Source organism: Tarenaya hassleriana, unplaced genomic scaffold, assembly GCF_000463585.1.
Source record: "Tarenaya hassleriana unplaced genomic scaffold, ASM46358v1 Cleome7, whole genome shotgun sequence".
Classification (NCBI taxonomy): Eukaryota; Viridiplantae; Streptophyta; class Magnoliopsida; order Brassicales; family Cleomaceae; genus Tarenaya; species Tarenaya hassleriana.
In genome coordinates, this window is record NW_010969548.1 from 477,811 (window position 1) to 503,121 (window position 25,311).

Below are 25,311 nucleotides of genomic sequence, written 5' to 3' on the forward strand. Positions count from 1 at the left end.
TTTTCTTGCTCTTGAATGAATTTTCAATTCAAGATCTTGGGATACAGCAGCAGCCGGCTCGCCGCCGCGAGAGAGATTCACGCGAACGGCGCGACGATGGGGACCTCGAGCGTCCGCCTCCAAATCGCCGCGGCGGCGGAGATCACTACGACCGAGACAGGGATCGTGAACGCTCGCCGCTTCCGCCGCGTCGGAGGGAGTACAAGAGGCGACCGAGCTTGAGCCCTCCTCCGCCGTACCGAGATCGTCGGTACTCACCTCCTCCGCGCCGTTCTCCACCTTATAAGCGCAGCAGGGACGATAACGGGTATGATGGTCGCCGGGGTAGTCCTCGTGGTGGCTATGGACCTCCGGATAGAAGGTAATGGTTGATTTTAGTTAGTATAACTCAGTTTTATGGTTTGTTCTTCTCCTTTTGGTGGGTTCTTAATGAGTTGGCCTGTAATGCAAGTTTTCTCTAGTATTTTCGAGGATGATTTGGCTTGAGATTTAGGTTTTAGAGGCTAGAAGTTTGACAGGTGACGATAAAGATTAAGCGGAAAATAAAATGGAAAAAATAAGTGAAATTCGAGCTAGATATCACTAGAGTAATTCCGATGTTGTGTATTGGTGACAAGTACTAGTGAACTACTTTGAATTTTTTTCTTTCTTGTTACAGTAGTCTATGATATGGCAATTAGAACTTTGAGCATGTTTCTTGAACAAGGTTGCTTGACTGCATTTAAAGCTTGATCCTTTAAAATTTAATTTCTCTCCTTTTTTCCTGAAGATTTTCTGGAAACTTTTTACTGAAGTTATTACTATCAGAAGATGTGATATGTGATAGTAAGTTCTGTATTTGTGTTGAATATCAATTATCAAACAGCTTGTCTCAGATTTTCTTTCTCTCTCGTTGTGCCATTGTTATTTCCGCTCATTTTTTTCTTCATATTATTCTGGTTCCTAAGCATTCAAATCTTTTCTTCTGTTTCTACAGGTTTGGATATGACTATGGCGGAGGATATGACCGTGAAATGGTTGGGAGGCATGGTTACCCTGATGATAGGCCTCACGGCCGCTATATGGGTCGCTATCAAGGTATGACCCCCGATGCATGTGTTAAAAGTTGCTTGTCAGAGAGATTCAGTTCGACTCAATCTCAATCTATCTGTTTTTACGTTTTATAAGATATGTTGAAAAATCTCTATTCTTGGACTATCTCGTACAAGCCAGGCTGGTGTTGAGTTTAGGAATTATGGTTTTTATACATGCTTAGCTTATAGATCAAATATTGACTTGTTATCCTTTTGTACTGAGGTCCGATCAATTGGATCTGGGAAATGATAAGTCCGTTAATGGACAAACAAACTAAAGTATAGACTTTAATATTATCTGAACTGTTGTGTCTGTTCCCTCTTGACAGACTGGGATGGAGGCCGTGGAGGCTATGGTGATACTTCTAACAGTGGAGGGGCAAGGTTAGGATTCTGTCATGTTTCCTAACCGTGTTTGTTTTCCATTTACTTTGGTCCGGCCTCAGCTTTGTTCCTTCGTTCTATTGTTGGCCATTTGAGACGGAACATAGAAATAATTATATGCATAATAGAATTGTTCTTTTCTATAGTCTATCTCTTGATCCAGCAAGGCATATCCTAGGAATTGTAAAGTGTCCAATGATGCACAAAGGGAAATATATTGTTTGTAGGAAGGTTATTCCTGTTCAAAAAATTGGTTTTCTCTTTCTTTAGCGATTACAAAATGTTGAATGGTAAAGAGTACTGGAAAGTTAAAATAATGTGTTGGCAATACTGTTGATCACTTTATATAAGTTATTGTGCTGGAACATCCTGTCATGAAGTAATGCAATCTGAAATGATTTTTTCTATTCGTAATATTTCTTTAGAGTATGAGATACTGAGTTTTCCCTCCTCTCCGAGCTCTCTCATTTAGCCATTTAGAAATGTTGATGTTACAAAGGCTAGGAAGCTTTGGCAATCAGTGTATGCAGTTATTTTGCTAGGAGATCCTGTTTCGAGACTATGCAATGATGAAGTTTATTATTTCTGTATGAAATACTGCTGTATATTATGAGATACGCGATGTTTTTATTTTTAGTATTTACTTTTGTTGTTCTGAGTCATTGATATCACAGCAGCAGACAAATGGGAAGGAATGTAATACCCATTACTGCTGTTGAATTGCATTTAACAAATAATGCTGGCATATCACCTTTGCCCAGGGAAGGCTTGATGTCGTACAAACAGTTTATTCAGGAGTTGGAAGATGATGTGTTGCCATCTGAAGCCGAACACAGGTATTGTTGCATGCAACTTGGTTTCTTGGAGTACTGACCCTTGACTGCAAGATTCTAAGGCGAGGTGATCTTTTGATTCTTTGATGCAGATATCAAGAATATAAATCTGAGTATATCACAACACAAAAACGTGTCTTCTTTGATGCCCACAAGGAAGAAGAATGGTGCTTCCTCTATCTGTTTCCTCTTTTTTTCTCACTTTCTTCCTTGTAATTCTGCTAGCTAACCTGTTAGCATGCTTGTAATATGGTGAGCGCAGGTTGAAAGACAAATATCATCCGACAAACTTGCTCTCTGTCATTGAAAGGTGAGTTTCAGAGCCATTTACAGCAGTTAGAGCTGCATTTATTGCTTGTGTGGTATCATGCTAGTATTATCCATAAATGTCTGTATTGTTGTTCTCGAGTTGGTTCTCTTCTTGGTTTTTCTTTTTTCCGAAAGGGTTCTGATTACACCTCTTGGAAACTGTCAGGAGGAATGAACTTGCACGGAAAGTGGCGAAGGATTTCTTATTAGAATTGCAAAGCGGGACACTTGACTTGTAAGATCCTTGTCGCTGCATTCACATCCATATTTATGGGGTCACCTTAGTCTTATGATTTCCCTCTGATCTGTTACAGAGGTCCTGGAGTGACAGCATTGAATAAACCTGGGCAGACCAGTGAGCCGAACTCTGAGGATGAAGCAGATGGTGGTGGTAAAAGGAGAAGACATGCTAGAGGACCTGTGAAAGAAACTGATCCTCTTTCAGCGGCACCCAAAGCTCACTCCGTCAGTTCTGAACAAAGGAGAGTCATAGTTGACATTGAACAAGCACAAGCACTTGTTCGTAAGTTAGATTCTGAAAAAGGAATAGAGGAAAACGTTTTATCTGGCTCAGATAATGACAAAGCGGGTAGAGATAAGTTACACAGTGGTTCCAGTGGTCCAGTTGTAATCATAAGGGGTTTAACCTCTGTCAAAGGCCTAGAGGGTGTTGAATTGCTTGATACTCTTGTAACATATCTTTGGCGTGTTCATGGTGTGGATTATTATGGAACGAATGAAACGAACGAAGCTAAAGGTTTGAGGCATGTGAGAGCAGAAGGAAAGGGTTCTGATGCAAATGGGGACGAGTGGGAAAAGAAACTTGACTCGCATTGGCAGGAGAGACTGAAAGGTCAAGATCCCATGGAAGTGATGGCTGCCAAAGAGAAAATAGATGCTGCTGCTGTTGAAGTTTTAGATCCACATGTTCGAAAGATTAGGGATGAAAAGTATGGTTGGAAATATGGTTGTGGAGCCAAAGGTTGCACAAAACTGTTTCACGCCGCTGAGTTTGTGCACAAACATCTCAAGCTGAAACATCCCGAGCTTGTGATGGAGCTGACTACCAAAGTGCGGGAAGAATTGTATTTCCAGAATTATATGAAGTATGTATGGTGTTCTCTTCTATGTCCTCTTCTAGCTTTCTGGATGGATTCTAAATAATTTTTTTTATGGACTGTGTGCAGTGATCCCAATGCTCCAGGTGGACAACCAGTTATGCAGCAACCGGTACATTTCTCTGCATTAGCTCCTTCTGTTATCAAACTTTCTTACAGTGACAATTCTCAGACACCTCTGGATTTTGTTTAAATTGGGTTTGCTATGGACAAAAAGCATTACCTCTCTAGTGATTGTCAAAAAATTCTGTAGATTGCTTTATTTTACTAACTTGGATAGAATTTACCTTTGACAGAGGGACAGACCAATTAGACGTAAACCGGGCATAGGAAACCGACTAAGGGATGATCGAGGACGCAGAGACCGTGATGGACGGACTAATGGCAATGACAGATTTGATCGGTCAGACAATCCACAGTCGGGTGACAGCGAAGCTCCTGAAGGGGGAAAGCCCGATGAAGCTGAGTATGACTCTTTTGGCGGACAAGGCGTCCATGTTCCTCCCTTCTCTTCAGACATTCCTCCTCCACCAGTACTGATGCCTGTTCCCGGTGCTGGGTATGTGAAAAAATAAAATTTTCACCACATTTTCATAAAGTTAGAGAATTTACTAATCAGGGTTGTTTTTTTTTTTTTACGAATTGGGCAGCCCTCTTGGACCATTTGTCCCGGCGCCACCTGAAGTTGCAATGCAGATGTTCAGAGACCAAAACGGTCCTCCTCCTCCGTTTGAAGGTAGAGGTGGGAGGTCCGGACCTCCATTGGGTGGACCGGGACCGGCCCCTTTTCTGTTGCAACCTTCGTTTAGACAGGACCCCAGACGGTTACGCAGGTAAACTATGCCTAATCTCAACATTTCAATCTAGACGGCAGTGGTTTGTTGAATGTGTGTTTCAGTGCATACATTTTCTGAAGCTATTCTCTTTCTGTTTTTACTTTTTATAAACTATAAGAAGACGAAACAACAAACATTAGGTAAAAGATGATCTAACGTTTTTGTGTTGGAAACAAAACTCTTGAGCAGCTACCAAGATCTTGATGCGCCCGAGGAAGAAGTCACAGTTATTGATTACAGGAGCTTGTAGAGAGAGAGAGGGAGAGATTTAGAAGCTGTATTATTAGAAGGTAAAATCTCTCGTTCGAGACAGCAGAATCATATGAACTTTTGCTTACAAAGGTGATGCCTCGACGTCCACTCTGGATGTTTAGAACCTGGGGGAATGAGATCGGAAAGGCCTCACCCGGCCGCGACGCAGGACGCATTTCAGTTATTCTTGGTCGTTCCGCCCTGTCTGTAATGCCTTTTTTTCTACATTCCCTAATGTTTGTTACTGACCGAAGGGTTCGGTTTTGAACGCAGTGAGGAACTTTCATACTGAACAATTGGGAGATCTATCTATGTAGAGAGACTAGAGAGTATACATTCAAAGCCCTGCCTTTTTGGTATTCGCTATGAGTGTCGGTTTGGTATATTATGAACATTTCATTCGCACTTACCCTATTAAACGATGTGTTCGTTGGTAGAACACGTCCAAACGATTCTTTCATGGTCCCAGCACAATGAGCGCATAAACTATCTCGAATTTATATGAACTGTGTGTTATCAAAATCTTGATTCATGGATCCACAAGAGTAATGTGTTCGTATTTCAGTGAATTCATAGCTGTATCGATCTTCTCTCAGACAACCCATTTGAGCTTTTTATAACCGAACCTCTCGATTAGACGTGTCAGATCCTTCTTCTCCTCGTCACTTTCGCAGTAGAAGTTGTTCAACCAGAACAACCCTCCTGGGTTTCAGGATCCTGTCAAGATCAAACATCAACAACTCTAACTTCTCCGGCTTCCCCCCACACATCTAATCCGCTCGAGGCGTGGATGAGATCGAACACATTGTCGTGGAAAGGGAATCTATGATCATCCAAACTCGAGAACAACGGGAAAATCCCTCTTGTAGCTATGAATTCACTGAAGGAAAGTCCCCGATCCGCCGCTGATATCGAACCCAATTCGGATTTTTCCACCGCCTAGATCCAAAACATCGTTTATCGAAAAACCGTTCTTCCCCCTTACCTTAACAAGCCTAGCTTTCTCATATAGCTACTGGCAATATCCAAGCAACCTACACATTCACCGCTCAGTTTCTTGCCCTTGAAGCAATCAAAGCTCTTGCGTTGAGAAGAATCAATCTCGCGGAGGATGAGCGAGACATGCTGTGAGACGAGGGAGATGTTATCAGAGCTGTGGAGGTGCGACAACGACGAGTGGAATTTAGACTGGGAGGAGAAGGCGTAGAGAGCGAAGAGGTTGGTCGTTACGACGGAGAAGAGCATGAGGAGGTTGACAGCGGAGGAGCAGACTGTCGATCGCCCGGAATCTGAGGGTGCAGTACACAGACCCCATATTGAGAGAAGAAGAGTTTCAGCTTGAGATTACACCAGAGACTGAATCTCTGTGGATGATGAAAAAGAGAGATATATCGGTAAAGAAAATGATATTATGTACACTTGGAACCGTTGTCCACTCAAATGGTAACTTTTTACACACTTTACAATGAGAAAAACAAATAAAAACATTCAATACAAGAAATCAAAAACCAGAGCTCAAGACAGAACAAAAGAGAGTGTCCTAAAATGCTAAAACTAAGGAAGCAAAATCCAAATGAACAATTCTTGTCCTGTCTGTTTTTCCTCACAGGCATCATAGGGTTTTGTCCCATATTACATCACTTTCCGCTGCTTCTTTGCTTGTGGCTCACCCTGCAAACACATAAAGATGATCTCGACGCTCGCATGGTTACCCTGATGATAGGCCTCACGGCCGCTATATGGGTCGCTATCAAGGTATGACCCCCGATGCATGTGTTAAAAGTTGCTTGTCAGAGAGATTCAGTTCGACTCAATCTCAATCTATCTGTTTTTACGTTTTATAAGATATGTTGAAAAATCTCTATTCTTGGACTATCTCGTACAAGCCAGGCTGGTGTTGAGTTTAGGAATTATGGTTTTTATACATGCTTAGCTTATAGATCAAATATTGACTTGTTATAACTGTCGACCGCTCTTAATAAACGTTTTAGTCCTCCAACTTACGCGATCAAAATCAGAATATGTTTCCGAGAACGATCAGACAAAAGATATAGAGCTCAATGCAATAAGCACAAGATGGAGAAATGATTCTTCAGCTGTAGTTTATAGAAGGGAAGAGAGGGCGAAGGAGAATGCTTTGCTTACAACAAGAGAGAGCTGCTCGCGGATGTAAGCCATAGATCTCAACATGGCTCCTAGTGTATCCCGAGACACTTGAAACTTAACCTCTGACTCTCCTGACGTTGTCTCTGTGTCTTGAAGCTGGAGCATGGACACAAGGTTTTACAGTTGAAACTTGGTTGCTCAATTAAAGATTTAGCCATTTTTTTGACTTAGACGATGATGATCTAGGCGGACGATAAATGACCCACACACAGTCCTTGACTCCTTGATAGACTAACTAAATCTCTCTGATTTTTTTAGTGACTACCCACATGATATAACTGAAGTGATGCAACTGTCCAATTCAGCTTCAAAAAAGATTTTTAAAAAATAAAAAATAAACCCGACTGTGCTTGAAAACATTTCACTTAAATATTGGTACAATTTGGATATCTTCCTTTAATTCCAAACCAGAAAAAGTGCATTTTCCATTCCACAAAAGCCTCGGAATTCGAGTGGTTTCATTCTAAGTGAAAAGTGAAAACTATGACTATCATTTCTGTAACAAAAGCCTAAAACACGAAAACACTGGCCTAATGAACACATATATAAGCATCTTGAGTTTAAAGAGCGTACCTTCAAATTGATGACGGCCACCCTATTAGCTGGAGCCGAGAGCTGCTCGCTAATGTAAGCCATCGACCTCAACATAGGTTCAAGTGTGACTTTAGAGAGCTGAAATTTGACCTCCATTTCGGATGTCGGAAACTTGCTGTAATCATGCAGCTGAAAATATCATGAAAATGAATCTTTACCAAATCAATCAACAAATTACCAAGAAACGTTTCTTGGCTTCACAAGTGGCAAGACACATTCACATTCATAACTAACTTTGATGTTCTACACATTGAAAGCAGACATGAAATTCAAAGCACCACACGAGGTTAAAAAGTCGTCAAAATCCTCAGCACAACGATGCTTACGAATATCACCATCTTTCATTTGCAATCATCACATCAAACCCATTTTCCACAGTAACATATACTAGCAGAATCTTCCAATTCATATAATGCATACCTTCAAATTAATAACTGCAACTTTACCGCCCAGGGTTGTATTCTTACTTTCCATCACCCAAGTCATTGACTTCAGATGTGGAAGAACCGCCTGTATGAAGGTAAGTCATGGCATCACTTGATGTAAATAAAGGTAAGTCATGGCATCACTTGATGTAAATAACATTTAAAAAAATGGCGGTAAAAGGTTTCTGCTGGGTACCATATTATCGGGGGCAGCATCATCACGGTGAAGGGACACGGGGGCCATGCGGGGCAGATTCAGATCAGCAACAGATTGAGCCATGGCCCCACCATCGTTAAGATTAAATCTTCGTATCATTTCATCGTGTCGCGGCCACAACAATGGGGTTGAGTCCGCAGCGGATAGTGAGGCCTTCTTGTCGTCGCTAACAAGTCCACCAGCCTGGGAGATAGACTGTGTAACCTTGACCACATTTTTTTTGGCAGCTGCAACCTTCTTCCCACATTCTTTAAGTGCCCCTAATGCAACATTATATGTTTCCACTGCAATAGCCCCTTCCTCTGCATATTTGATGGCTTCACGGCAGAGACGGTTATAACGGCGTGTCATACTCTCATGATCATTTTCACCACAATGTTCATCGGCCCCAGCCCCACTCTTGGCATTTCTTGTCCACCGTCTCAGGATATAATGTGGAGGTAGAGTGAGTATATTCGTGACTGTAAACACCGTTAAAACATGTCTACAGAGAATACCCAAATGCTCAAACATTCGGCAGCTACAATTTGCTCTCATTTCAGGATAGTCAAATGTAACAATATAAGCTTTATTGTCATTCTCAAATTTTGCAACTCTGAATGTGCTGGTAGTTCCATTACCATCGATTCTATTAGCAGTATAAGCAAATGTCTCGACCAACTCTTCCTGAAATTTTGCAAAAATCGTCCGTGTATAGAGATTTGCTGCCTGATTTTCCATAGGTGACGGTGTCTTCAAGACCGGGGGGCTGTTGATTGTGTCAAGATCTGCTTCAATCTCCCTCTCAAACCAACTCTCCATAGCTCTTTCATATTGCCTAAAGAACATCGGTAATGTTGTCTGTTGATGCACATACCCATCAAAAAAGGAACCAGGATAACCTTGGGCAGGAGATACTGCAGCGAAAAAGGAATCCCGGAAGTAAACAGGAACCCATTGAGCTCGAGCATTATATATAGAATTCAGCCATTCATGTCTTCCAAGGTCATACTTTTGAATGATGGAGGTCCAGGATAATTCAAACTCTTCTATAGTTTCAGTGAAATTGATACAGTTATATAGTTCTACCTGAAAACTAGGATAAGCAAGACAAGCATGAGCTAGCTTTTCCTGTCCTTCTCTTAGCACATCCCATTTATTAATACAGTGACGAGTTTCTGGAAACACCTGAGCAACAGCAATCTGTATAGCCCTGTCTTGATCAGTTACCAAAGAGACGGGTTGCCGATCATTCATAGCCGTGAGAAAGGTCTTAAGCAGCCAGGTGAACGAAGCCTCTGTCTCATCCAACATTAATGCACATCCAAATAGAATCATCTGGCCATGATGATTCACCCCGGTCAAGGGGGTAAAAGGAACCCTAAACTGATTGTACCTGTACCTTGTATCCAGGTTGACTGCATCACCAAAGTGACCATAAGCAGTTCTCGATCTTGAATCAGCCCAGAAAACATTAGTCATCTGACCATCTTCATCAAGCTGCATTGCGTAGAAAAAGCCAGGGTTTTCAGCCTGCATCCTCTTAAAATATTCCAAAAGATTATGTGCATCCCGCCCTAGTGTTCTCTTTCTGTTCGTAGGCATCACCCTATAGTTCATTGGTCCCATGTTCTTAGTTGAATCTCTGTGACTGTTTCTAGCTCCTCTACTATTTGATTCCAGCGAAGTACGATTTCCATCCATAGAAACATACATCGTACCAGTAGGAACATTAGCTGTCCCCTGAAAGCTCTCGGGCATACATTTCTCCGAATTGGCGAAATGCCTACGAGGACGAAGACAGTGAAGTGTGTTGGGACTCATCAACCCGTGGGAATGCTCTTTGACAAATTTTGTGACAACCCATTTATCCTGACCCTTCATTTCTATCCTAATCATCGCATCACAGCTCTCTGCAGGCCTTTTCTTCGACCCTTTGCTACTACTACATACAAATTCCCGAGAATTCATCGACCCATCAGTTTTAGAACCGGGTTTAGAAGTGAAACCTACACGTCTAGCATACACGTCATACAAAGACTTTGCAGCACTTTCAGAATCGAATTCCATTCCAAGACAAGGCTCCACAATTCCATCCTCATCCCGAACTCCCGATGAATTCTCGACATTAGTAGGTTCACCACTATCACTAGGTTCAGCATCTCCATCATCTCCAACCCCATGATGTTCCATTTCCAGCGTCTCATCAACCAAATGATCATCCATTATATGGTCCACTCTATATCTACGTCAAAGAAAGCTTCCCTATTTCACACTCTGATTCCAGAAACTGCTCTCTCCATCTTCACACACTGTCAAGTGGAAATCTCACAATATGTCAACCAAAGCATAAAACTTTCAATCTTTATATCACAAGCTTACTAAAACAACATAAACGTAGATTTTGAGATTTGGGTATCAAGAGAATCGTACACAAAACATAAACATACATACATATGCGCAAAGTACGTATATGTCAATGTCCCCGAAGAAAATACACGTGAAAGAATACATCTCCAATTTCATGATTCTCTGTCAATTAGTTCTGCAACTAAACTAGCGTAGCAAATCTACCAGGCAACGAAGAAAGCTCCGACATACCTTGAAAGCGCCGAAGAAAATCGAGACCAGAAGACGCTTCTGATAGAACAACAAGAGAGAACCAAAAAATAACAAAACCAGAATCCCGGTCGGTGCTAATCTCCGGCGATAATCTTGTCCAGGCGAAGAGAGTTCCGGGCGAGGAAAAGGATTGGAAAAAAAAAGCCCTAACTTTTGGTAGGGAACAACAAAGACGGGCATTTTTTCATTATCGTGGTAATTGGAAAATAATATTATTTGCTTATTAATTTATTCCAAATAAAGACACGTTGGGCCACCACCACTATACCAAACCAAACTGAAACCATCCGTCACCAATATTCATGTTATAAAATTTCTTACATCATTTAAAAAAAAAAATACCAAAATTTTGGATATCCATATAATAAACTTTCTATTATAACAAAAATCAACTTCAAAATTAATTTAGAGGGTTTGGTATCGTCGTCACTTAACCAAAAAGTTAATTTCAAAGATTTAAATTCTATCTAAAAATAAAGCAATCCTCGTCTGAATATGCAACACTTAAAAATATTGATTTATAGTTATTGAGAATATCTCGTGGTTAATAAAAAAAAGTGGATAAAGATGAGAATGAGATATTTAGGGTAAAATAATTGAAATAAGAGTAAAAGTAGGTAAAAAAGGTAAAACGAGGTCATGAGAATTAGATCGAAATCGTAAAGATAAATAAGATGGAGAAAGACAAAGATATCGGATGGGGATCACTCAAAGTAGGGTGTAAAATGGTCGGTCCAGATCGGATTCGGGTCAGGTTTAGTTCGGACTTAGATTTTTTTAGATTGGGTCGGCCAATCTATTTATTTTTCGGACCTATGATCGGTGATCTGAAGTCCGACCCTATAGGGTTTCGGATGGGTTCAGACCGGATTTAACATTTTTTCTATTTAATAAAAAAGAAAATATTAATATATAATAATAATAACAATAATGTTGAGTTATTTAGAAATTTTATAAAAAAAAAATCAGTAATAGCAAATTTCCGTTAGTATCAATTATAATTAAAAAATTTAAAATCTAAAAAATAATCATATAAATTTTAAAATATATAAATTATATCATATTTTTAATATATAATATATGAAAAAGATATTTGCTACAATAAAAAATATAGAAAAATATTAAAATAAAACTTAAAAATCAAAGTTAAACTCATAAAATATTTATATATATATATAAATTAAATCAAAATTTAATCAAACCGTTCAATAATATATATATATATATATATAATAATATATAATTTTAATATATATATATATATGAAACATATAAATAAAAGTTTTTATATAATATTGTGTGAAATCAGACCTTGAGTGAAAGTAGAAATATAATAATATAATATTTTTTCGGGCTAAATGGGCGAATCGGACGAGTTTCGAACTGGACTCGATTCGGTCTTGAATTTTTTCGGGTTAGATCGGTCCGCTCATTTATTTATCAAGTCTATATTATTAGGTCCAAACCCTTAATTTTTCGGACGAGTTTGGACTGATTTTCGGGCTTTGGATTCTATTGACATCTCTAACTCAAAGATGCATAAAACCCTAAAATTTATAAATCAGTAACAATCGGATACCAATTAAAAACCTTAAAATTTCTAAATTAGTTCATTGGGTTATACTTTTTTGGAGAATATCTCGCAATAAATCATGAACTTTGAAAAAAAAATCTAAATAAATAAATAAACTTTTTCATTTTTAAATAAATACACCAACTTTTATCAAAATTGATATATTCTCATGTCGTAATAGAATCTAGGGTGGACATTCGATTTAATTTGGTTATTAACCGAATCGAACCGAATAAAATATTTCGGTTATTAACCAAATCGAATCAAATAACCGATTGGTTATGATTTTTCAAAACCCGAAATAATTGAATCCGAACCGAACCGAATCGACTAAAAATTATTAACCGTTTGGTTATAAATTTTTATAAACCAAATTAACCGAACCCGAACCAAACCAAACCGAACCGTTTATATATCTTCATTTATATATATTTATATATATGAATATTTATATTCTTGATTTAATCATTGTTTTATTATATTTTAAACGTATTTTATCATTGTTATTATTGTTTTTAAAATTTATGTGATATAAACATTAGAAAAAAATTATCTTTATTTATTTAATAATTTTATATCAAAATATGAATTTAAATATTATTATTTTATATGTTTAAATAATTATGATAATATTTTATATTATATTTTATTTGAATATTTTTAATTATAAATGAATTGATTTTTAAAATATTATAACTGAATCGAAATCATACCGAACCGAATATTTATTTGGTAATAGTTTTAAAAAAATAAAACCGAATCGAACCGAACTGAATAAAATCAATTAACCGTTTGATTATAAATTTTAATAACCCAAAATAACCGTAATCGATTAACCTGTAATCGATCGTTGGCCAATCCTTAATAGAATATGTTAACTAAGTCAATACCATGTCAATGCCATGTAGGGGTGGGCGTTTCGGGAAACGGTTCGGGTTCGGGACGGAATGGACCGGTTCGGTTCTTTCGGTTTTATAAAAATAGGTACCAATCGGGTTTTTTATTGTATTCGGTTCGGTTCGGTTTCGGTATCGGTTCGGTTCGGTTCCGGGTTTTATTAAAAAAATGTTAGATTTCCTTTAGAAATATTCGGTTTTTCGGGATTTTTAAAATTCGGTTCGGTTCGGTTCGGTTCCGGGAAAATTCGGTTCTTTAAAAATGGTACCGTTCGGGAAATAACAACGGTTTCAGGTCGGGAAAATACCGTTTTAACGGTTCAGTTCGGTCCGGTTCCGAAGAACCGAACCGAAACGCCCAGCCCTAATGCCATGTGTGCAAATATGCTACCGTAGAACAATTAAATTATATATATAGATATAGATATATACAAACATACACACATACATATACATGTATGAATGTGTATATACGTATATATATATATATTTCTATTTTTTTTTTTGGGGGGAACTGAAGCTGATCGAAGGCGAGGGGGCATGACGGGGCAGAATCTTTGTCTCCGGCCGGCGGAGACGCCCGGCGGATGGTGGATTTTGCGACGATAGATATTTAGGCTAGAGAGAAACCCAACGGCTAGTTTTCTAAGGATTTTTCCATTTCACAAAGTCAATCAAGCCATATATTTCTAAATTTTGTCGATATAGACTGCCTCATACGACATATTCGCATAGCAGTGATTGGAAACTAACACGTGTACTAATATGATCACGACAGCACTCTATATCAGATTGAAATGGCCTATAATTTTATTGAAATTCGAGTAAACCGAACGGATTTTATCACCATCCGATCCATAGTTAATTTCGAATTCGAAAGCGGATCCGTTCGTTGGCTTGTAAATTAAAGCCCAAAAAGAGCGCAGAAGTTCCCTCAAATAGAATGCTTAGTAAAAAAAAAAAATTACAAATACCGCATCATAAGAAGTTTGAGAAACATAAGAAATTTCTATGATCCGACAGCACAAAAAAAAAAACATGAATAGACCTTTTTTTTTTCTTTCTTTCACAAAAACATGAGGCTCTCAACATGATCCAAGAAGGTGAAGGTTGCACGACCGTACTTGGGTCCTCTAAACTCAGTCTTTCCAGAATGTTCCTCTCTGGATTGCAGTGTATCACGTAATACCGTTCCGACCGGGTGAAGTATGGGGCCAGAACGATACCCCCGGAATCCGTGAACCTCGCGTCGAAAAGCTCGTCTCCTCCCGGGACTAAATCTCTCCATGAATGTGGCATGACATACAACTTGTTCGACCATTCATTCTTTTCGGTATCCTCTAGAACGAACAAGCGAAGAAACCCACGTCGGATCGGTCCGTAAACGGCTAATTTCCCTCTGTAATCTGTAAGCCTCGAAGGAAGATGATGGTTCGGTGCGTTGATAAAGCTGAACTTCTCTGTCTTAACGTCAAATCTAACTAAGGTAATACCCACGTGCTTAATATAAGCTCGGTAGAACAAAACCCCATTGATGCATGTCCCGGGACTGTCGGGAAAATGAAAACGACCGCCTTCGATCTTTCTCCATTGCAGTCGATCTTCGCCCAGTGTCAAAATCCTAATCTCTTGAAAGCTGCACGTTCCTGATCTGTAGCTTAGGCGTGTCTCTATCGACAATACTTTGTAGTGATCCTCGATCGGATCGTATCCCAGATAGCAATACCGGTCGTTTTCTTCTGGTCTTAGATTGGGTGTTGTTACGGGCAAGGTCACGGCCTTTCTCAAGCTAGGGTTTAGAATAACAGGACTGGAACTACATTTCAGACAGATCAAGCCGCGAACCGAGTGAAACATACTGAAAGTACGACGTTTCATATATCCGTGATAGGCTAAAGAAGGGGATTCCTCATTGTCCGAAATCGGAAACGAGAAGAAGGAGTACCTACGATCGCGGTGGGTGTCCGACAAAGCCAAGAGGATACTGGGACGAGTCGATGACCGAGTCACGAACGAGTTGTGGAAATCCCGACTGCGAATCGTGGATGCCCATGTCTTCGACACGCAGACAAACCTCGCTAGGGATTTCGCCGGCAATCTCGCGAGAATCTCTGTCACGAGATCATGAGGAATCTGATCTGAGATTTTTGGGACAGTTATTTCGCCGGAGCTTGAACCGCTCATCTTCCTCCTTTTTCTTCTTTCGCCGCTGTTAATGTCAACCCTAAACCCTAATTAATTCACCACTTTTTTCTTTTCACCCATGCAAATATATTCACTCGCGTATATATATGTGCGCGTGTATTTTGTCAAAAAAAAAATCTGATGGCTTAAGTTATATCTCACAAGATTTTAATCAACTATGGAAAGCTTTAGATTAATTTTCACTTATGCTTGGGATAAGTTTCGCAATAAATTTCATAATTTAAAATAACCGTTTCTCATGGCTATCTATAATATTTAATTTAATTATTTTAGATATCAAATAATTTGAATATATGATGTAATTAGTGCAGTTAGTACATATCAAAATTGTAATTTTAATATTCGTAAACAAATTTTTAAAAAAATCACATATGCTCCATTCCATGAAATTGTTAATTACACACACACATATATATATATATATATAGAAAGGTAAGATATAATTATATCATAAGGTTAATTGGTTACAAATAGAATTGTAATTATTATTTAATTGTAGGAATTTTTAGAACATGTGTTTGGAAGGACTTTATGTGACATTGCTCGTTTGACCGAGTGTGATGATGATGCATTTGGTTGGGAATAGAAGGATGGGTCCGATTATCAAGATATTGGAATCGAGAGAGATTCAAATATTTGATTAAGAAAAATAAAATAAAAAGAGTTGGTTATTAGATTTAATTAAGGAAATTGAGAAGATTTAGAAGACTAAGAGATCAGATTAAGATCTATGAGAGATAAGACCAAAAAAAAAAAAAAAAGAGAATTCTTATCAACTAAAGAGATGACGAAACAAAACTAATTTGCAAAGTCATTAATTGGTAAATGATATATTAGCAAAACAATTCGGGGATTCGGAAATATTAGTGTAAATTTGAGAGACTGAATTGGTGATTGTCAAATTTAGGATTGGAGTCGGGTATTTGATAATGAAATTCCACTAAATAAACACAGTATTTGTATTAGGATAAATTATTAGTATTTATATATCTATTTTTTAAATATATATATATAGCATGAAAAATGATAAATTGTTAGTATCTATATATCTATTATATATGTAGCGTTAAAAATACTTATTCTATACACACACGTACGTATACGTCTTTTGTATATACAATCACTTCTTCTAATCTATTACAACATAGAAATGCAAAACGGGGTGGTTCAATCTATCTCGACCCAAACCGGTTCGACCAATCTCTTTTGGGCTCGGTTTGAGTCGTTTGACTGTGGTTCATTTTTTTTTATAAGATAGAGCATAACTCTGATACGGTCCAATTCATCTCAACTTAGGAACCGGTTCAATAGACGAACAAAAAATAAAAATAAAAATTTATAAACAATATTAAACAAATAATAAAAATTAATATTTTTTGGGAAAAAATTCTGACCGGTGGACCATTTGAATCGGTTGCCGAGGAGCTCGATTCGTGACGAACTGCCTCGGCGGACCTGTGTTTTCGGTTAATCTTATTAATATAGAATGGGTGAATTGTGTACATAGCTTTTTTTTTAATGATTGTATGAATCAACAAAACACTAGGAATTTGATCTTAGCGCCTTTGATTTCTTCAAATTCAAGATAATCAATAAACAATGTTTCATAAATTTTGTTCATTAATTATGAAAATCTACGATCATAAACAAAAGTTCGAAGACTCCAACCGAACAGAAGCAAATGAAATACTTAGTAAACAAACATAAATCTCTTTGAATGAAAAATCCAACTTGGATAGTTCAATAGACGTGAAATGGAGATGCAAAGCGTTTGTTAGGAATATATAATCCAAATGACATGGTTGGTTCTCGGCCTCGAAATTAGTCTGAACCTTGATTCAAAATAACTGATTACTATAAAAAAAATCTATTCGAATAAAAACATTAACTCATTCCCTCCACCTTTGACTATATATATAAAAAATTTGATATATCAACTGACGAGATTCATCAAACACTTTGAAATATCTTAAAAGAAACGAAGAAAGAGTGAAGAGAAGGGGCATTACCGATCACGACTAACCATGAATAAACGCCTTCTTACAGAAACATGAGGCTCTCCACATGATCTGTGAAGACGGAGATTCCACAACGGTAGTTACATTCTTTACAAGGCAGAGCATCTTCTATGTCAACCCTTTTGATGCTGATCCTCTCTGGATTGCAGTACAGAACATAGGCTGGTGATTTATGCCCGAAGAAATGCGGAATCACAATGATATCTCCAGAATCCCTGATCTTCACATTGAAAAGCCTGTCTCTTTCCGGGAGAAAATCTCTCCATGAATGTGGCAAAGCAAACGTCTTACACGACCATTCATGTTTCTCGGCATCCTCAAGAACTAATAAACTGATTCCGTCTATCATTGCTCCACAAAGGGCCAGTTTTCCTTTGTAATCTGTCAAACACCGATAATGAATGCCAACACCATCATTTGGTGCGGTGATGAAGTTGATCCTCTCTGACTTTACGTCAAAGCTGACTATCACACGAACATCGCCAAAACGAGTCCCATAGAACAAAACCCCATTGATGCATCTCCCAGCGATCGTAGGAACGTGGGAAGAGACACCTTCGATCCTTCTCCACTCTCTGTCTCCCAATGTCAAAACCCTAATGTCGTGAGATGCGTTCTGTGCTGTACGGTGAAATGCAGGCCTCCTTAATAACAGTACTTTGTAGTTATCCTCAACTGGATCGTACCCTAGAAAGCAAACCTCGTCTTCTATGTTTGGATTGGACTGTGTTTCGGGCAAGGTCCGAAATTGGTTTAAGCTAGGGTTACAAATTACAGGGCCGGATTCAGTTTCCAGACAGATCAAGCCACGCACAGAGTGATACGTAGTGGTGTAGGGATCTCCTGAGTTAATTACTCCGAGTTGGACTAAACGGCAGGATTCCGCATCGTCCGGATTCAGCCGGTGAGGGAACGAGAAGAAGTAGAACTTACGAAAGTATGAGACGTTCAAGTCCACCATGGCCAATAGAGTGGGGCGAGTCGATGACCGAGTAACGAACGAGTTGGCAAAATCTCGACTGCGAATCGTGGATGCCCATGTCTTCGACACGCAGAGAAACCTCGCTAGGGATTTCGCCGGCAATCTCAGGAGAATCTCTGTCATGAGATCATGAGGAATCTGATCTGTGATTCTTCGAAGAGTTAGTTCGCCGGAGGCTGATCCGCTCATCTTCTTCCTTTTCGAGTCTTTCCGCCGTGAATGTCAACCCTAATTCCTAATTCACCACTTTTTTCTTTTCACCCATGCAATATAAATATATATATATATATATATATTATATTCGTGTGCAGGGCGGTCTAGCATGTGCAAGGAAGGTTACTTTTATAAAAGTAAATTTTAAGTTATGATATATAATTATTAAAATTATAATTATGGTGAATAATAACGGATAACATTTTAATTGTTATTCTTTAACTCTATACCTTTTATTAAATAAATTAAAAAATCTATTTAAAACAATTAAAAATATATAATAGAATTGTTACACATGAAAATTTATAAAAACTCATATTTACTAAAAAATTATTTAAAAAATAAATTATAATTATAAAAATGAAATACTATTCATAATTACATATATAATTATAAATTATCTATTTTTTAAAAGAAAAGGCATTATTATTATTAAACAATTATTTTTTCTTTTTAGATTATAATTATTTATACTAATATTGAATATTATTCATAATAAAATTATATTTTAAAGTTTTAAATTTCATATTTTGTAATAAAATTAAATATTTTTATTTTGGAAACGGCCCAAATATTTTTGAGACGTCTCTGTGTGCCTCGTAAAAACAAAATAACAATCCAACGGCTTATGTTACATCTCACAAGATTTTTATCATAATAATACATGTTCGTATATTACATAATTACATTTGATATTTGTCGATGCATTTTAAAACGCATTGATCCATTTGCAACAGATGTTTTTTTCACGAAATCGTCAAATTTATTATTATTATTATTATTACATAAACAAGCAATATTGTGGCAATACATGTATCACCCTTCAAAGGAACACCAAAGCCTTTTGCCGGCAAATATCCCAAGAGAAAACACCACCATTGATGCAGCGACAACCAGACCCACCGATATCGCTCTCTTCTTATTCTTCATCTCTCTCAGATACCCTCGAAGAATTTGAGTCCCTTCGTACGTTTTCTCCTTCTCCTTCACCTTCTCGTCGTCTCTAGATCCTTCTTCCCTCTCGGTCCCACTTTCTTTCTCTGACGGTTTCTCCATTGCAGGTTTTGGCATAGGAACCTTCTCTGAAGTTTCTTCTTTCAGACCCGCTTTCTCCGTCAGAGGTTTCGGCCGCTCTTGGATCTTGTCGGTTTCCTTCTTATTCTTCATCTCTCTCAGATACCCTCGAAGAATTTGAGTCCCTTCGTACGTTTTCTCCTTCTCCTTCACCTTCTCGTCGTCTCTAGATCCTTCTTCCCTCTCGGTCCCACTTTCTTTCTCTGACGGTTTCTCCATTGCAGGTTTTGGCATAGGAACCTTCTCTGAAGTTTCTTCTTTCAGACCCGCTTTCTCCGTCAGAGGTTTCGGCCGCTCTTGGACCTTTTCGGTTTCCTTCCCTTTAGCCTTAGGCAGCTGCTGCTGCTGCTGCACCGGTGGCTTGGGACCCTCCTGATGAACCGGAGGCTTTGAAGCTGATCCGTCTCGCCCAGAGGACAATTGCTTGTCCTTTGGCTCGGATCTCGGGAGCTTCAAGACGAGATTTACGCCTTCAAACTTGGCGGAAATGGCATCCACGTCGACGTTTGGCTGAACCGGAAACTCTTTCCGGAATCGGATCCATTTGTTGCCCCCTGCATGTCGCTCTCCCATCACTCTCAGCTTCCTTGTCGAAGTTACTTGCACCTTAAGTTGTTCTTTCTTAAACCCTGCTTTTTTTATATGAACCGGTACAAAACCAAAACCAGGTTAACAGGATGAACCAACTATACCGATTTAATTTCGGTCACCTAACCGACCAAATTTTCAGTTGTTGTCAAATTAACTACTCAAACTAGCTGAATATCTCGTCGATTTGATGAAAACCGAAATAAACCAAATTGTACCGGACAAAAAACGAAAAAGGAAATGATTCGGTTAACATAAACCGAAATTGAAATTGATTGATGCACAAACCTGGAAGATAAACAGTGAGATTTTCGAATCCAGGCTCTGGAGTCCACCGTGCCATGGGCTCAAATTCGTCGTAGACACGATCACTCGAGACATTGAATTTTTTCTCCATCGATTTGTTTTCTTCTTCTTCTATATGCCTTTCTTTCTTTTCTTGCTCTTGAATGAAATTTCAATTCAAGATCTTGGGATATGCGGTGATAAGCTTCATCGTCCATTTTCTTTATATACAATGCATTAAACGATTTGATAAATTGTTTTCCTTGAGATTTGGTTATACCTTTTCTTTGCCTAATGTGTTGGGTCCTTAAGGGTTTAGGTTTCTGCTTTGTTCTTCCCTCTCTTTTGTCTCTTCTTAAGCTTTTCAATTTTTTAAAATTAAAAACAATGGACAAAAGGGACAAATGCTTTGCTTTGTAAGATTTCTTCTTGAGATTCCTCTGTAAACATGACAATTTGTTATTAACAAATATAAGTTTTTTAGGGATAATAAGTTAATAACCTAAAAAATCATAAACTTTTAAAAAAGTTATTATAAAATTTATGAATCTTATCATATTACGGCAAAATTCATAAGTTCATAATTTTATATGGAAATTATTTTGTGTGGTGAATCTATCAATTAAAAAAGTCAATTATTTTACATTTTTTCCGCGTATAAAACTAAAACCTTACAAACTGAAATTTAAATTCTAGTAAACAGACAAAATATTTTTCATAAGATTCGGCTTAGGTTTCCTCAGAAATATATAAAAGTTGAAGAGGAATATGTGAAATATTATTGGAGCGAGATTTGTAATTTTTTTGGAAAAAAAAAAAGAAGAAATGACCTTTGTATAATTTTCCTAACAAATTCTCGTTCTCCGGAAAAAAGTATTAAGAGATATGGAGAAGATTTAAGAAGATTACATAACATTTAGATTTGATTTTATTTCTATATTTTTTATATTTATATTGATTAAATAAAATATGTTGTGATTCTATTTTCTACCTATAAATATTGTAATTCTCTATGTTGAATAATGAGAAATCCAAACGATTCTCCATCTATTTCTCTATTAGAAAGAACAATGATTCTTCAACGACCCTTTACTCTAGTGGCCCTTTTGGATTTTACTCATTGTTAAATATTATTCTGAAGCTGAAATATTTAACGTTTGAGAATATTGCATTTGATTTACATTTGTCTCCAATGATATATACACGCTAGCTTGGCTACAATTTAGGAATCTCGGGATTTGCTTCCTATGACTGATTCTCCGTAATATGCCCCCGCAAGATGGACGGGGTAGAAAGTCCAATCTTGAGCCGGTAGTTGTCGAACTTGAGCCGAGAGAGTGGTTTCGTTAGGGTGTCCACAAGTTGATCCGCCGCCGATATGTGTGATACCCGAAGCTTCTTGGCTTCCACAAGACTGCGTATGTAGTGGTAGTGAATAGCCACGTGCTTCATTCGTGAGTGAAAGACATGATTAGCCGATAAATACGTAGCTCCGACATTGTCGCAATATATAACTGGAGTTGTATAGATAGGTATCCGTAGTTCCGATAGAAGTGAAGTAACCCACTCTACTTCCGATGCCGTGGAAGAAACCGATTTGTATTCGGCTTCCGTCGAGGATTTGGCTGCAAATTTTTGTTTCTTGGACGACCAAGATATCGGATGGCTGCCTAAGTAAACAATGTATGCACCTGTGGAACTAAAATCATCCCGATCGCCTCCCCAATCCGAGTCAAAGTAAGCGTGTAGAGACATGGTGTTTGCCCGAGAATAAAAAACACCAAGGGAGCGTGATCCTGCAAGATACCGAAGGACACGTTTTACCGCTGTCCAGTGCTCCGTTGTTGGTCGATGCATATAGCGAGATAGCTTGTTGACGGCGTAGGCAATGTCGGGACGTGTGAACATGAGGTATTGCAGGCTTCCGATTACCTGCCGGTAAGAAGAAGGATCTTCTAAGGCCGTCCCCGAGCGGAGCGAGAGCTTGTCGGCCGAAGACATAGGTGTTGTTACGGGCTTGGCATCCTGCATCATATGGCAAGTGAGAAGATCCGTAACATACCTTTCTTGAGTTAGAAGCATTCCTTTCGGAGTGTTGGTTACTTCAACGCCAAGAAAGTATGAAAGAGTCCCAAGGTCTTTCAGTGAGAATCGGGATGTCAATTTGTCGATATACTTGCGGACTATCGTCGGTTGATTGCCGGTGATGATGATATCATCAACATACACGAGCAAATAGATGGAGACATCACCATGGTGAAGGATGAAAAGAGACGTGTCCGAGAGGGCATTGGTGAAACCCGATTGAAGAAGGAATGTGCACAACTCTTTATACCATGCTTGTGGTGCTTGTTTCAAACCATATATCGCTTTGTGTAGCTTGCATACATGTGTAGGATTGTCTTGATCAACAAAGCCATGCGGTTGAGTCATATAAACGTCTTCGGTGAGAGAGCCTTGCAAAAATGCGTTGTTGATATCAAGTTGGCGGAGAGTCCAACCACGGGAGATAGCAATGCTTAGAACCACCCGAATAGTTGTTGGTTTCACCACGGGACTGAACGTTTCGGTGTAGTCGACGCCGGGTCGTTGATGAAAACCCTTTGCCACTAGCCGAGCTTTATACCTGTCAATCGAACCATCTGAAAGTCGTTTAGTACGAAAAACCCATTTATTACCAACAACATTGTAGGTCGGATGTGGAGGGACCAATCGCCAAGTTCCGTTTCGGAGCAATGCGTTGAACTCATAATTCATTGCATGACGCCACTTCGGATCCTTTAGCGCTTTTGTCACACATGTAGGTTCTACATCACTTTGGTTTCGGTGGGAGACGGTGAGGGTTAGTTTCGTCGACGGTTTGGATATGTTATTTTTGGCTCGGGTTGTCATGGGGTGTATATTTCGGGTTGTTGGCTCGGTCTGTGGGGAAGGGTTTTCGGTGACAGAAGGTTGCTATGGTTCGGTGTTTAACGGTGGCTCGGGAAGATCATGTGGGAGAGGTGATGAGGTTTGCGGAGGGCTGGCATCGGTTTCAGCTGAATGAGAAGGCGGGGATGAGGTATCCAACGAAGATCCCATGTTCTGATCCGGCAAAGGAGTCATCAACCGAGGAGCTGTCGGAGCTGGAGACGTGTACGTTGGCCGAAAAGGAACAAGGGACGGACGAGACTCAACCAAGGGAAGAGGATCGGAAGATGGTATTGGATTTTGGGCAGACACATGAGCTGAAAAAGGGTATATGTTTTCGACAAAGTTGACATGGCGAGACACATACAGACGTTTAGAAGGGACATGAAGACACAAGTAAGCACTTTGAGTGAGTGAGTATCCAACAAAGACACACGGAGTGGAACGGGTATCTAGTTTGTGTCGGGAATATGGACGTAACCATGGATAACAAAGGCAACCAAAAGAACGTAGTTTGTGATAATTGGGGAGAGAATCGAAGAGAGCTTCAAATGGAGATCGATAGGATAAAATATCGGTTGGTAAGCGATTTATGAGGTAAACCGCAGTGGGAAAGGCGTAGGTCCAATATTCCCGTGGAATAGAAGAGTGCGATAGCAAAGAAAGACTCGTTTCCACGATATGGCGATGTTTCCTTTCGGAAATCCCATTGTGTTCCGGTGTATGAGGCGGCGTTGTGAAGTGTGAGATACCATGGCTTGAAAGAAAGTCTTTAAGCGCTAGATATTCACCTCCATTGTCTGTGTAAAGAGATACAATTTTGGTGTGAAAACGGTTTTCGACAATGGGTTTAAAACGAATAAAGACATCGTAGACCGAGGATTTCCGTTTGATTGGATAAAACCAAGTGTACCGAGTGAAGTGGTCAACAAATATCACATAATACTTGTAACCATCAAATGATTCAATTGGTGATGTCCAAACATCGGAATAAATGATTTCAAGAGGTTTGGATGAGACAACGGTTGAATGCGAAAAAGGTAGCTTGTGGCTTTTATTGATAGAACAAGAGTTGCAAAACAATGACTTACTCGACGGATTTGACAATGGGAGAGATAACCCGGAGATTATTTGACGTAAAATATTAAAGGATGGATGACCTAGCCTAGAGTGCCACTTGGACAAAGTGGTCTTGATGGTAGAAAAGACGGAGATGGCGGTAGGAGTTTGGACAGACTTATTGGTGGTCGGGTTCGGCCATTCGTACACGCCGTTTCTAGTTGGACCGCTTGTTATTTGTGCCCCCGTATTGAGATCGTTCACCTGAAAAGAATAAGGGAAAAATTCGATAGAAACATCATTAGCATGACAGAGTTTTTGGACAGATATGAGATTCTTATGTATTGTGGGGACATGTAAAACGTTATTAAGTGAAAGAGGGCGAGATAGGGAAGGAAGTGACATAGAACCCGTATGTGCGATCGAAAGGTCTGATCCGTCACCGATCACAACATCATCTCCGCCGGCATATGGAGCATGGAGGGAGAGATTTGCGAGGTCGGTGGTGACATGATGCGAAGCACCTGAATCAAGAAGCCAAGCCGGAGAGTGTGCACCAACCGTAGCAGCATTGACCATCAGGGCTGAGTTTGATGGTCCGGAGGACGAAGGTTGGCCATAGGGAGACGGCTGATGGTACGAGCCAGACCCGAACATGTTCGAGCCAGAACCATGAGAGGATGACTGGGTCAGCAGATTC

The 25,311-nt window shown here is 39.1% G+C and overlaps 5 protein-coding genes across 6 annotated transcripts in view; 1 reads left to right on the forward strand and 4 right to left on the reverse strand.

Annotated features, from left to right (window-relative positions):
* Positions 1–5,212, forward strand: part of LOC104801503 (serrate RNA effector molecule) — a 5,624-nt gene extending 412 nt beyond the window's left edge. Inside the window, exons 2-13 of the mRNA XM_010524813.1 lie at positions 34–361; positions 977–1,077; positions 1,403–1,457; positions 2,219–2,293; positions 2,383–2,457; positions 2,553–2,600; positions 2,766–2,834; positions 2,914–3,705; positions 3,787–3,829; positions 4,014–4,276; positions 4,368–4,550; positions 4,743–5,212. Coding sequence (XP_010523115.1) covers positions 34–361; positions 977–1,077; positions 1,403–1,457; positions 2,219–2,293; positions 2,383–2,457; positions 2,553–2,600; positions 2,766–2,834; positions 2,914–3,705; positions 3,787–3,829; positions 4,014–4,276; positions 4,368–4,550; positions 4,743–4,803 — 2,093 coding nt within the window. The 3' untranslated portion in view covers positions 4,804–5,212. The remainder of the gene's footprint in view (positions 1–33; positions 362–976; positions 1,078–1,402; positions 1,458–2,218; positions 2,294–2,382; positions 2,458–2,552; positions 2,601–2,765; positions 2,835–2,913; positions 3,706–3,786; positions 3,830–4,013; positions 4,277–4,367; positions 4,551–4,742) is intronic.
* Positions 5,213–6,194: 982 nt separating this feature from the next.
* On the reverse strand, positions 6,195–10,988 carry LOC104800493 (protein FAR1-RELATED SEQUENCE 3). Its single transcript, XM_010523305.1, has 6 exons — positions 10,788–10,988; positions 8,187–10,498; positions 7,986–8,075; positions 7,545–7,694; positions 6,951–7,067; positions 6,195–6,476 (listed from the first exon to the last, which is right to left on the reverse strand). The coding sequence occupies exons 2-6, from the start codon at positions 10,410–10,412 to the stop codon at positions 6,438–6,440; spliced, it is 2,622 nt and encodes an 873-aa protein (XP_010521607.1). The 5' UTR covers positions 10,413–10,498; positions 10,788–10,988; the 3' UTR covers positions 6,195–6,437.
* Positions 10,989–13,914: 2,926 nt separating this feature from the next.
* Positions 13,915–15,478, reverse strand: LOC104801504 (putative F-box protein At1g20657). Its single transcript, XM_010524814.1, has 2 exons — positions 14,402–15,478; positions 13,915–13,922 (listed from the first exon to the last, which is right to left on the reverse strand). Exons 1-2 carry the CDS (start codon positions 15,459–15,461, stop codon positions 13,915–13,917), a joined length of 1,068 nt encoding a protein of 355 aa, XP_010523116.1. The 5' UTR covers positions 15,462–15,478.
* A 1,716-nt stretch (positions 15,479–17,194) lies between these two features.
* Positions 17,195–18,729, reverse strand: LOC104800494 (putative F-box protein At1g32420). Its single transcript, XM_010523306.1, has one exon. The coding sequence runs from the start codon at positions 18,669–18,671 to the stop codon at positions 17,523–17,525; it is 1,149 nt and encodes a 382-aa protein (XP_010521608.1). The 5' UTR covers positions 18,672–18,729; the 3' UTR covers positions 17,195–17,522.
* Positions 18,730–19,435: 706 nt separating this feature from the next.
* LOC104800495 (inactive protein RESTRICTED TEV MOVEMENT 2) lies at positions 19,436–20,842 on the reverse strand. Of its 2 annotated transcripts, none has more exons than XM_010523307.1 (3): positions 20,646–20,842; positions 19,872–20,398; positions 19,436–19,634 (listed from the first exon to the last, which is right to left on the reverse strand). In XM_010523307.1, exons 1-3 carry the CDS (start codon positions 20,752–20,754, stop codon positions 19,512–19,514), a joined length of 759 nt encoding a protein of 252 aa, XP_010521609.1. In that variant the 5' UTR covers positions 20,755–20,842; the 3' UTR covers positions 19,436–19,511. The 2 variants fall into 2 exon arrangements, with proteins under 2 accessions (XP_010521609.1, XP_010521610.1); XM_010523308.1 differs by having other exon boundaries at positions 19,436–19,625; positions 19,863–20,398.
* Positions 20,843–25,311: the final 4,469 nt, after the last annotated feature.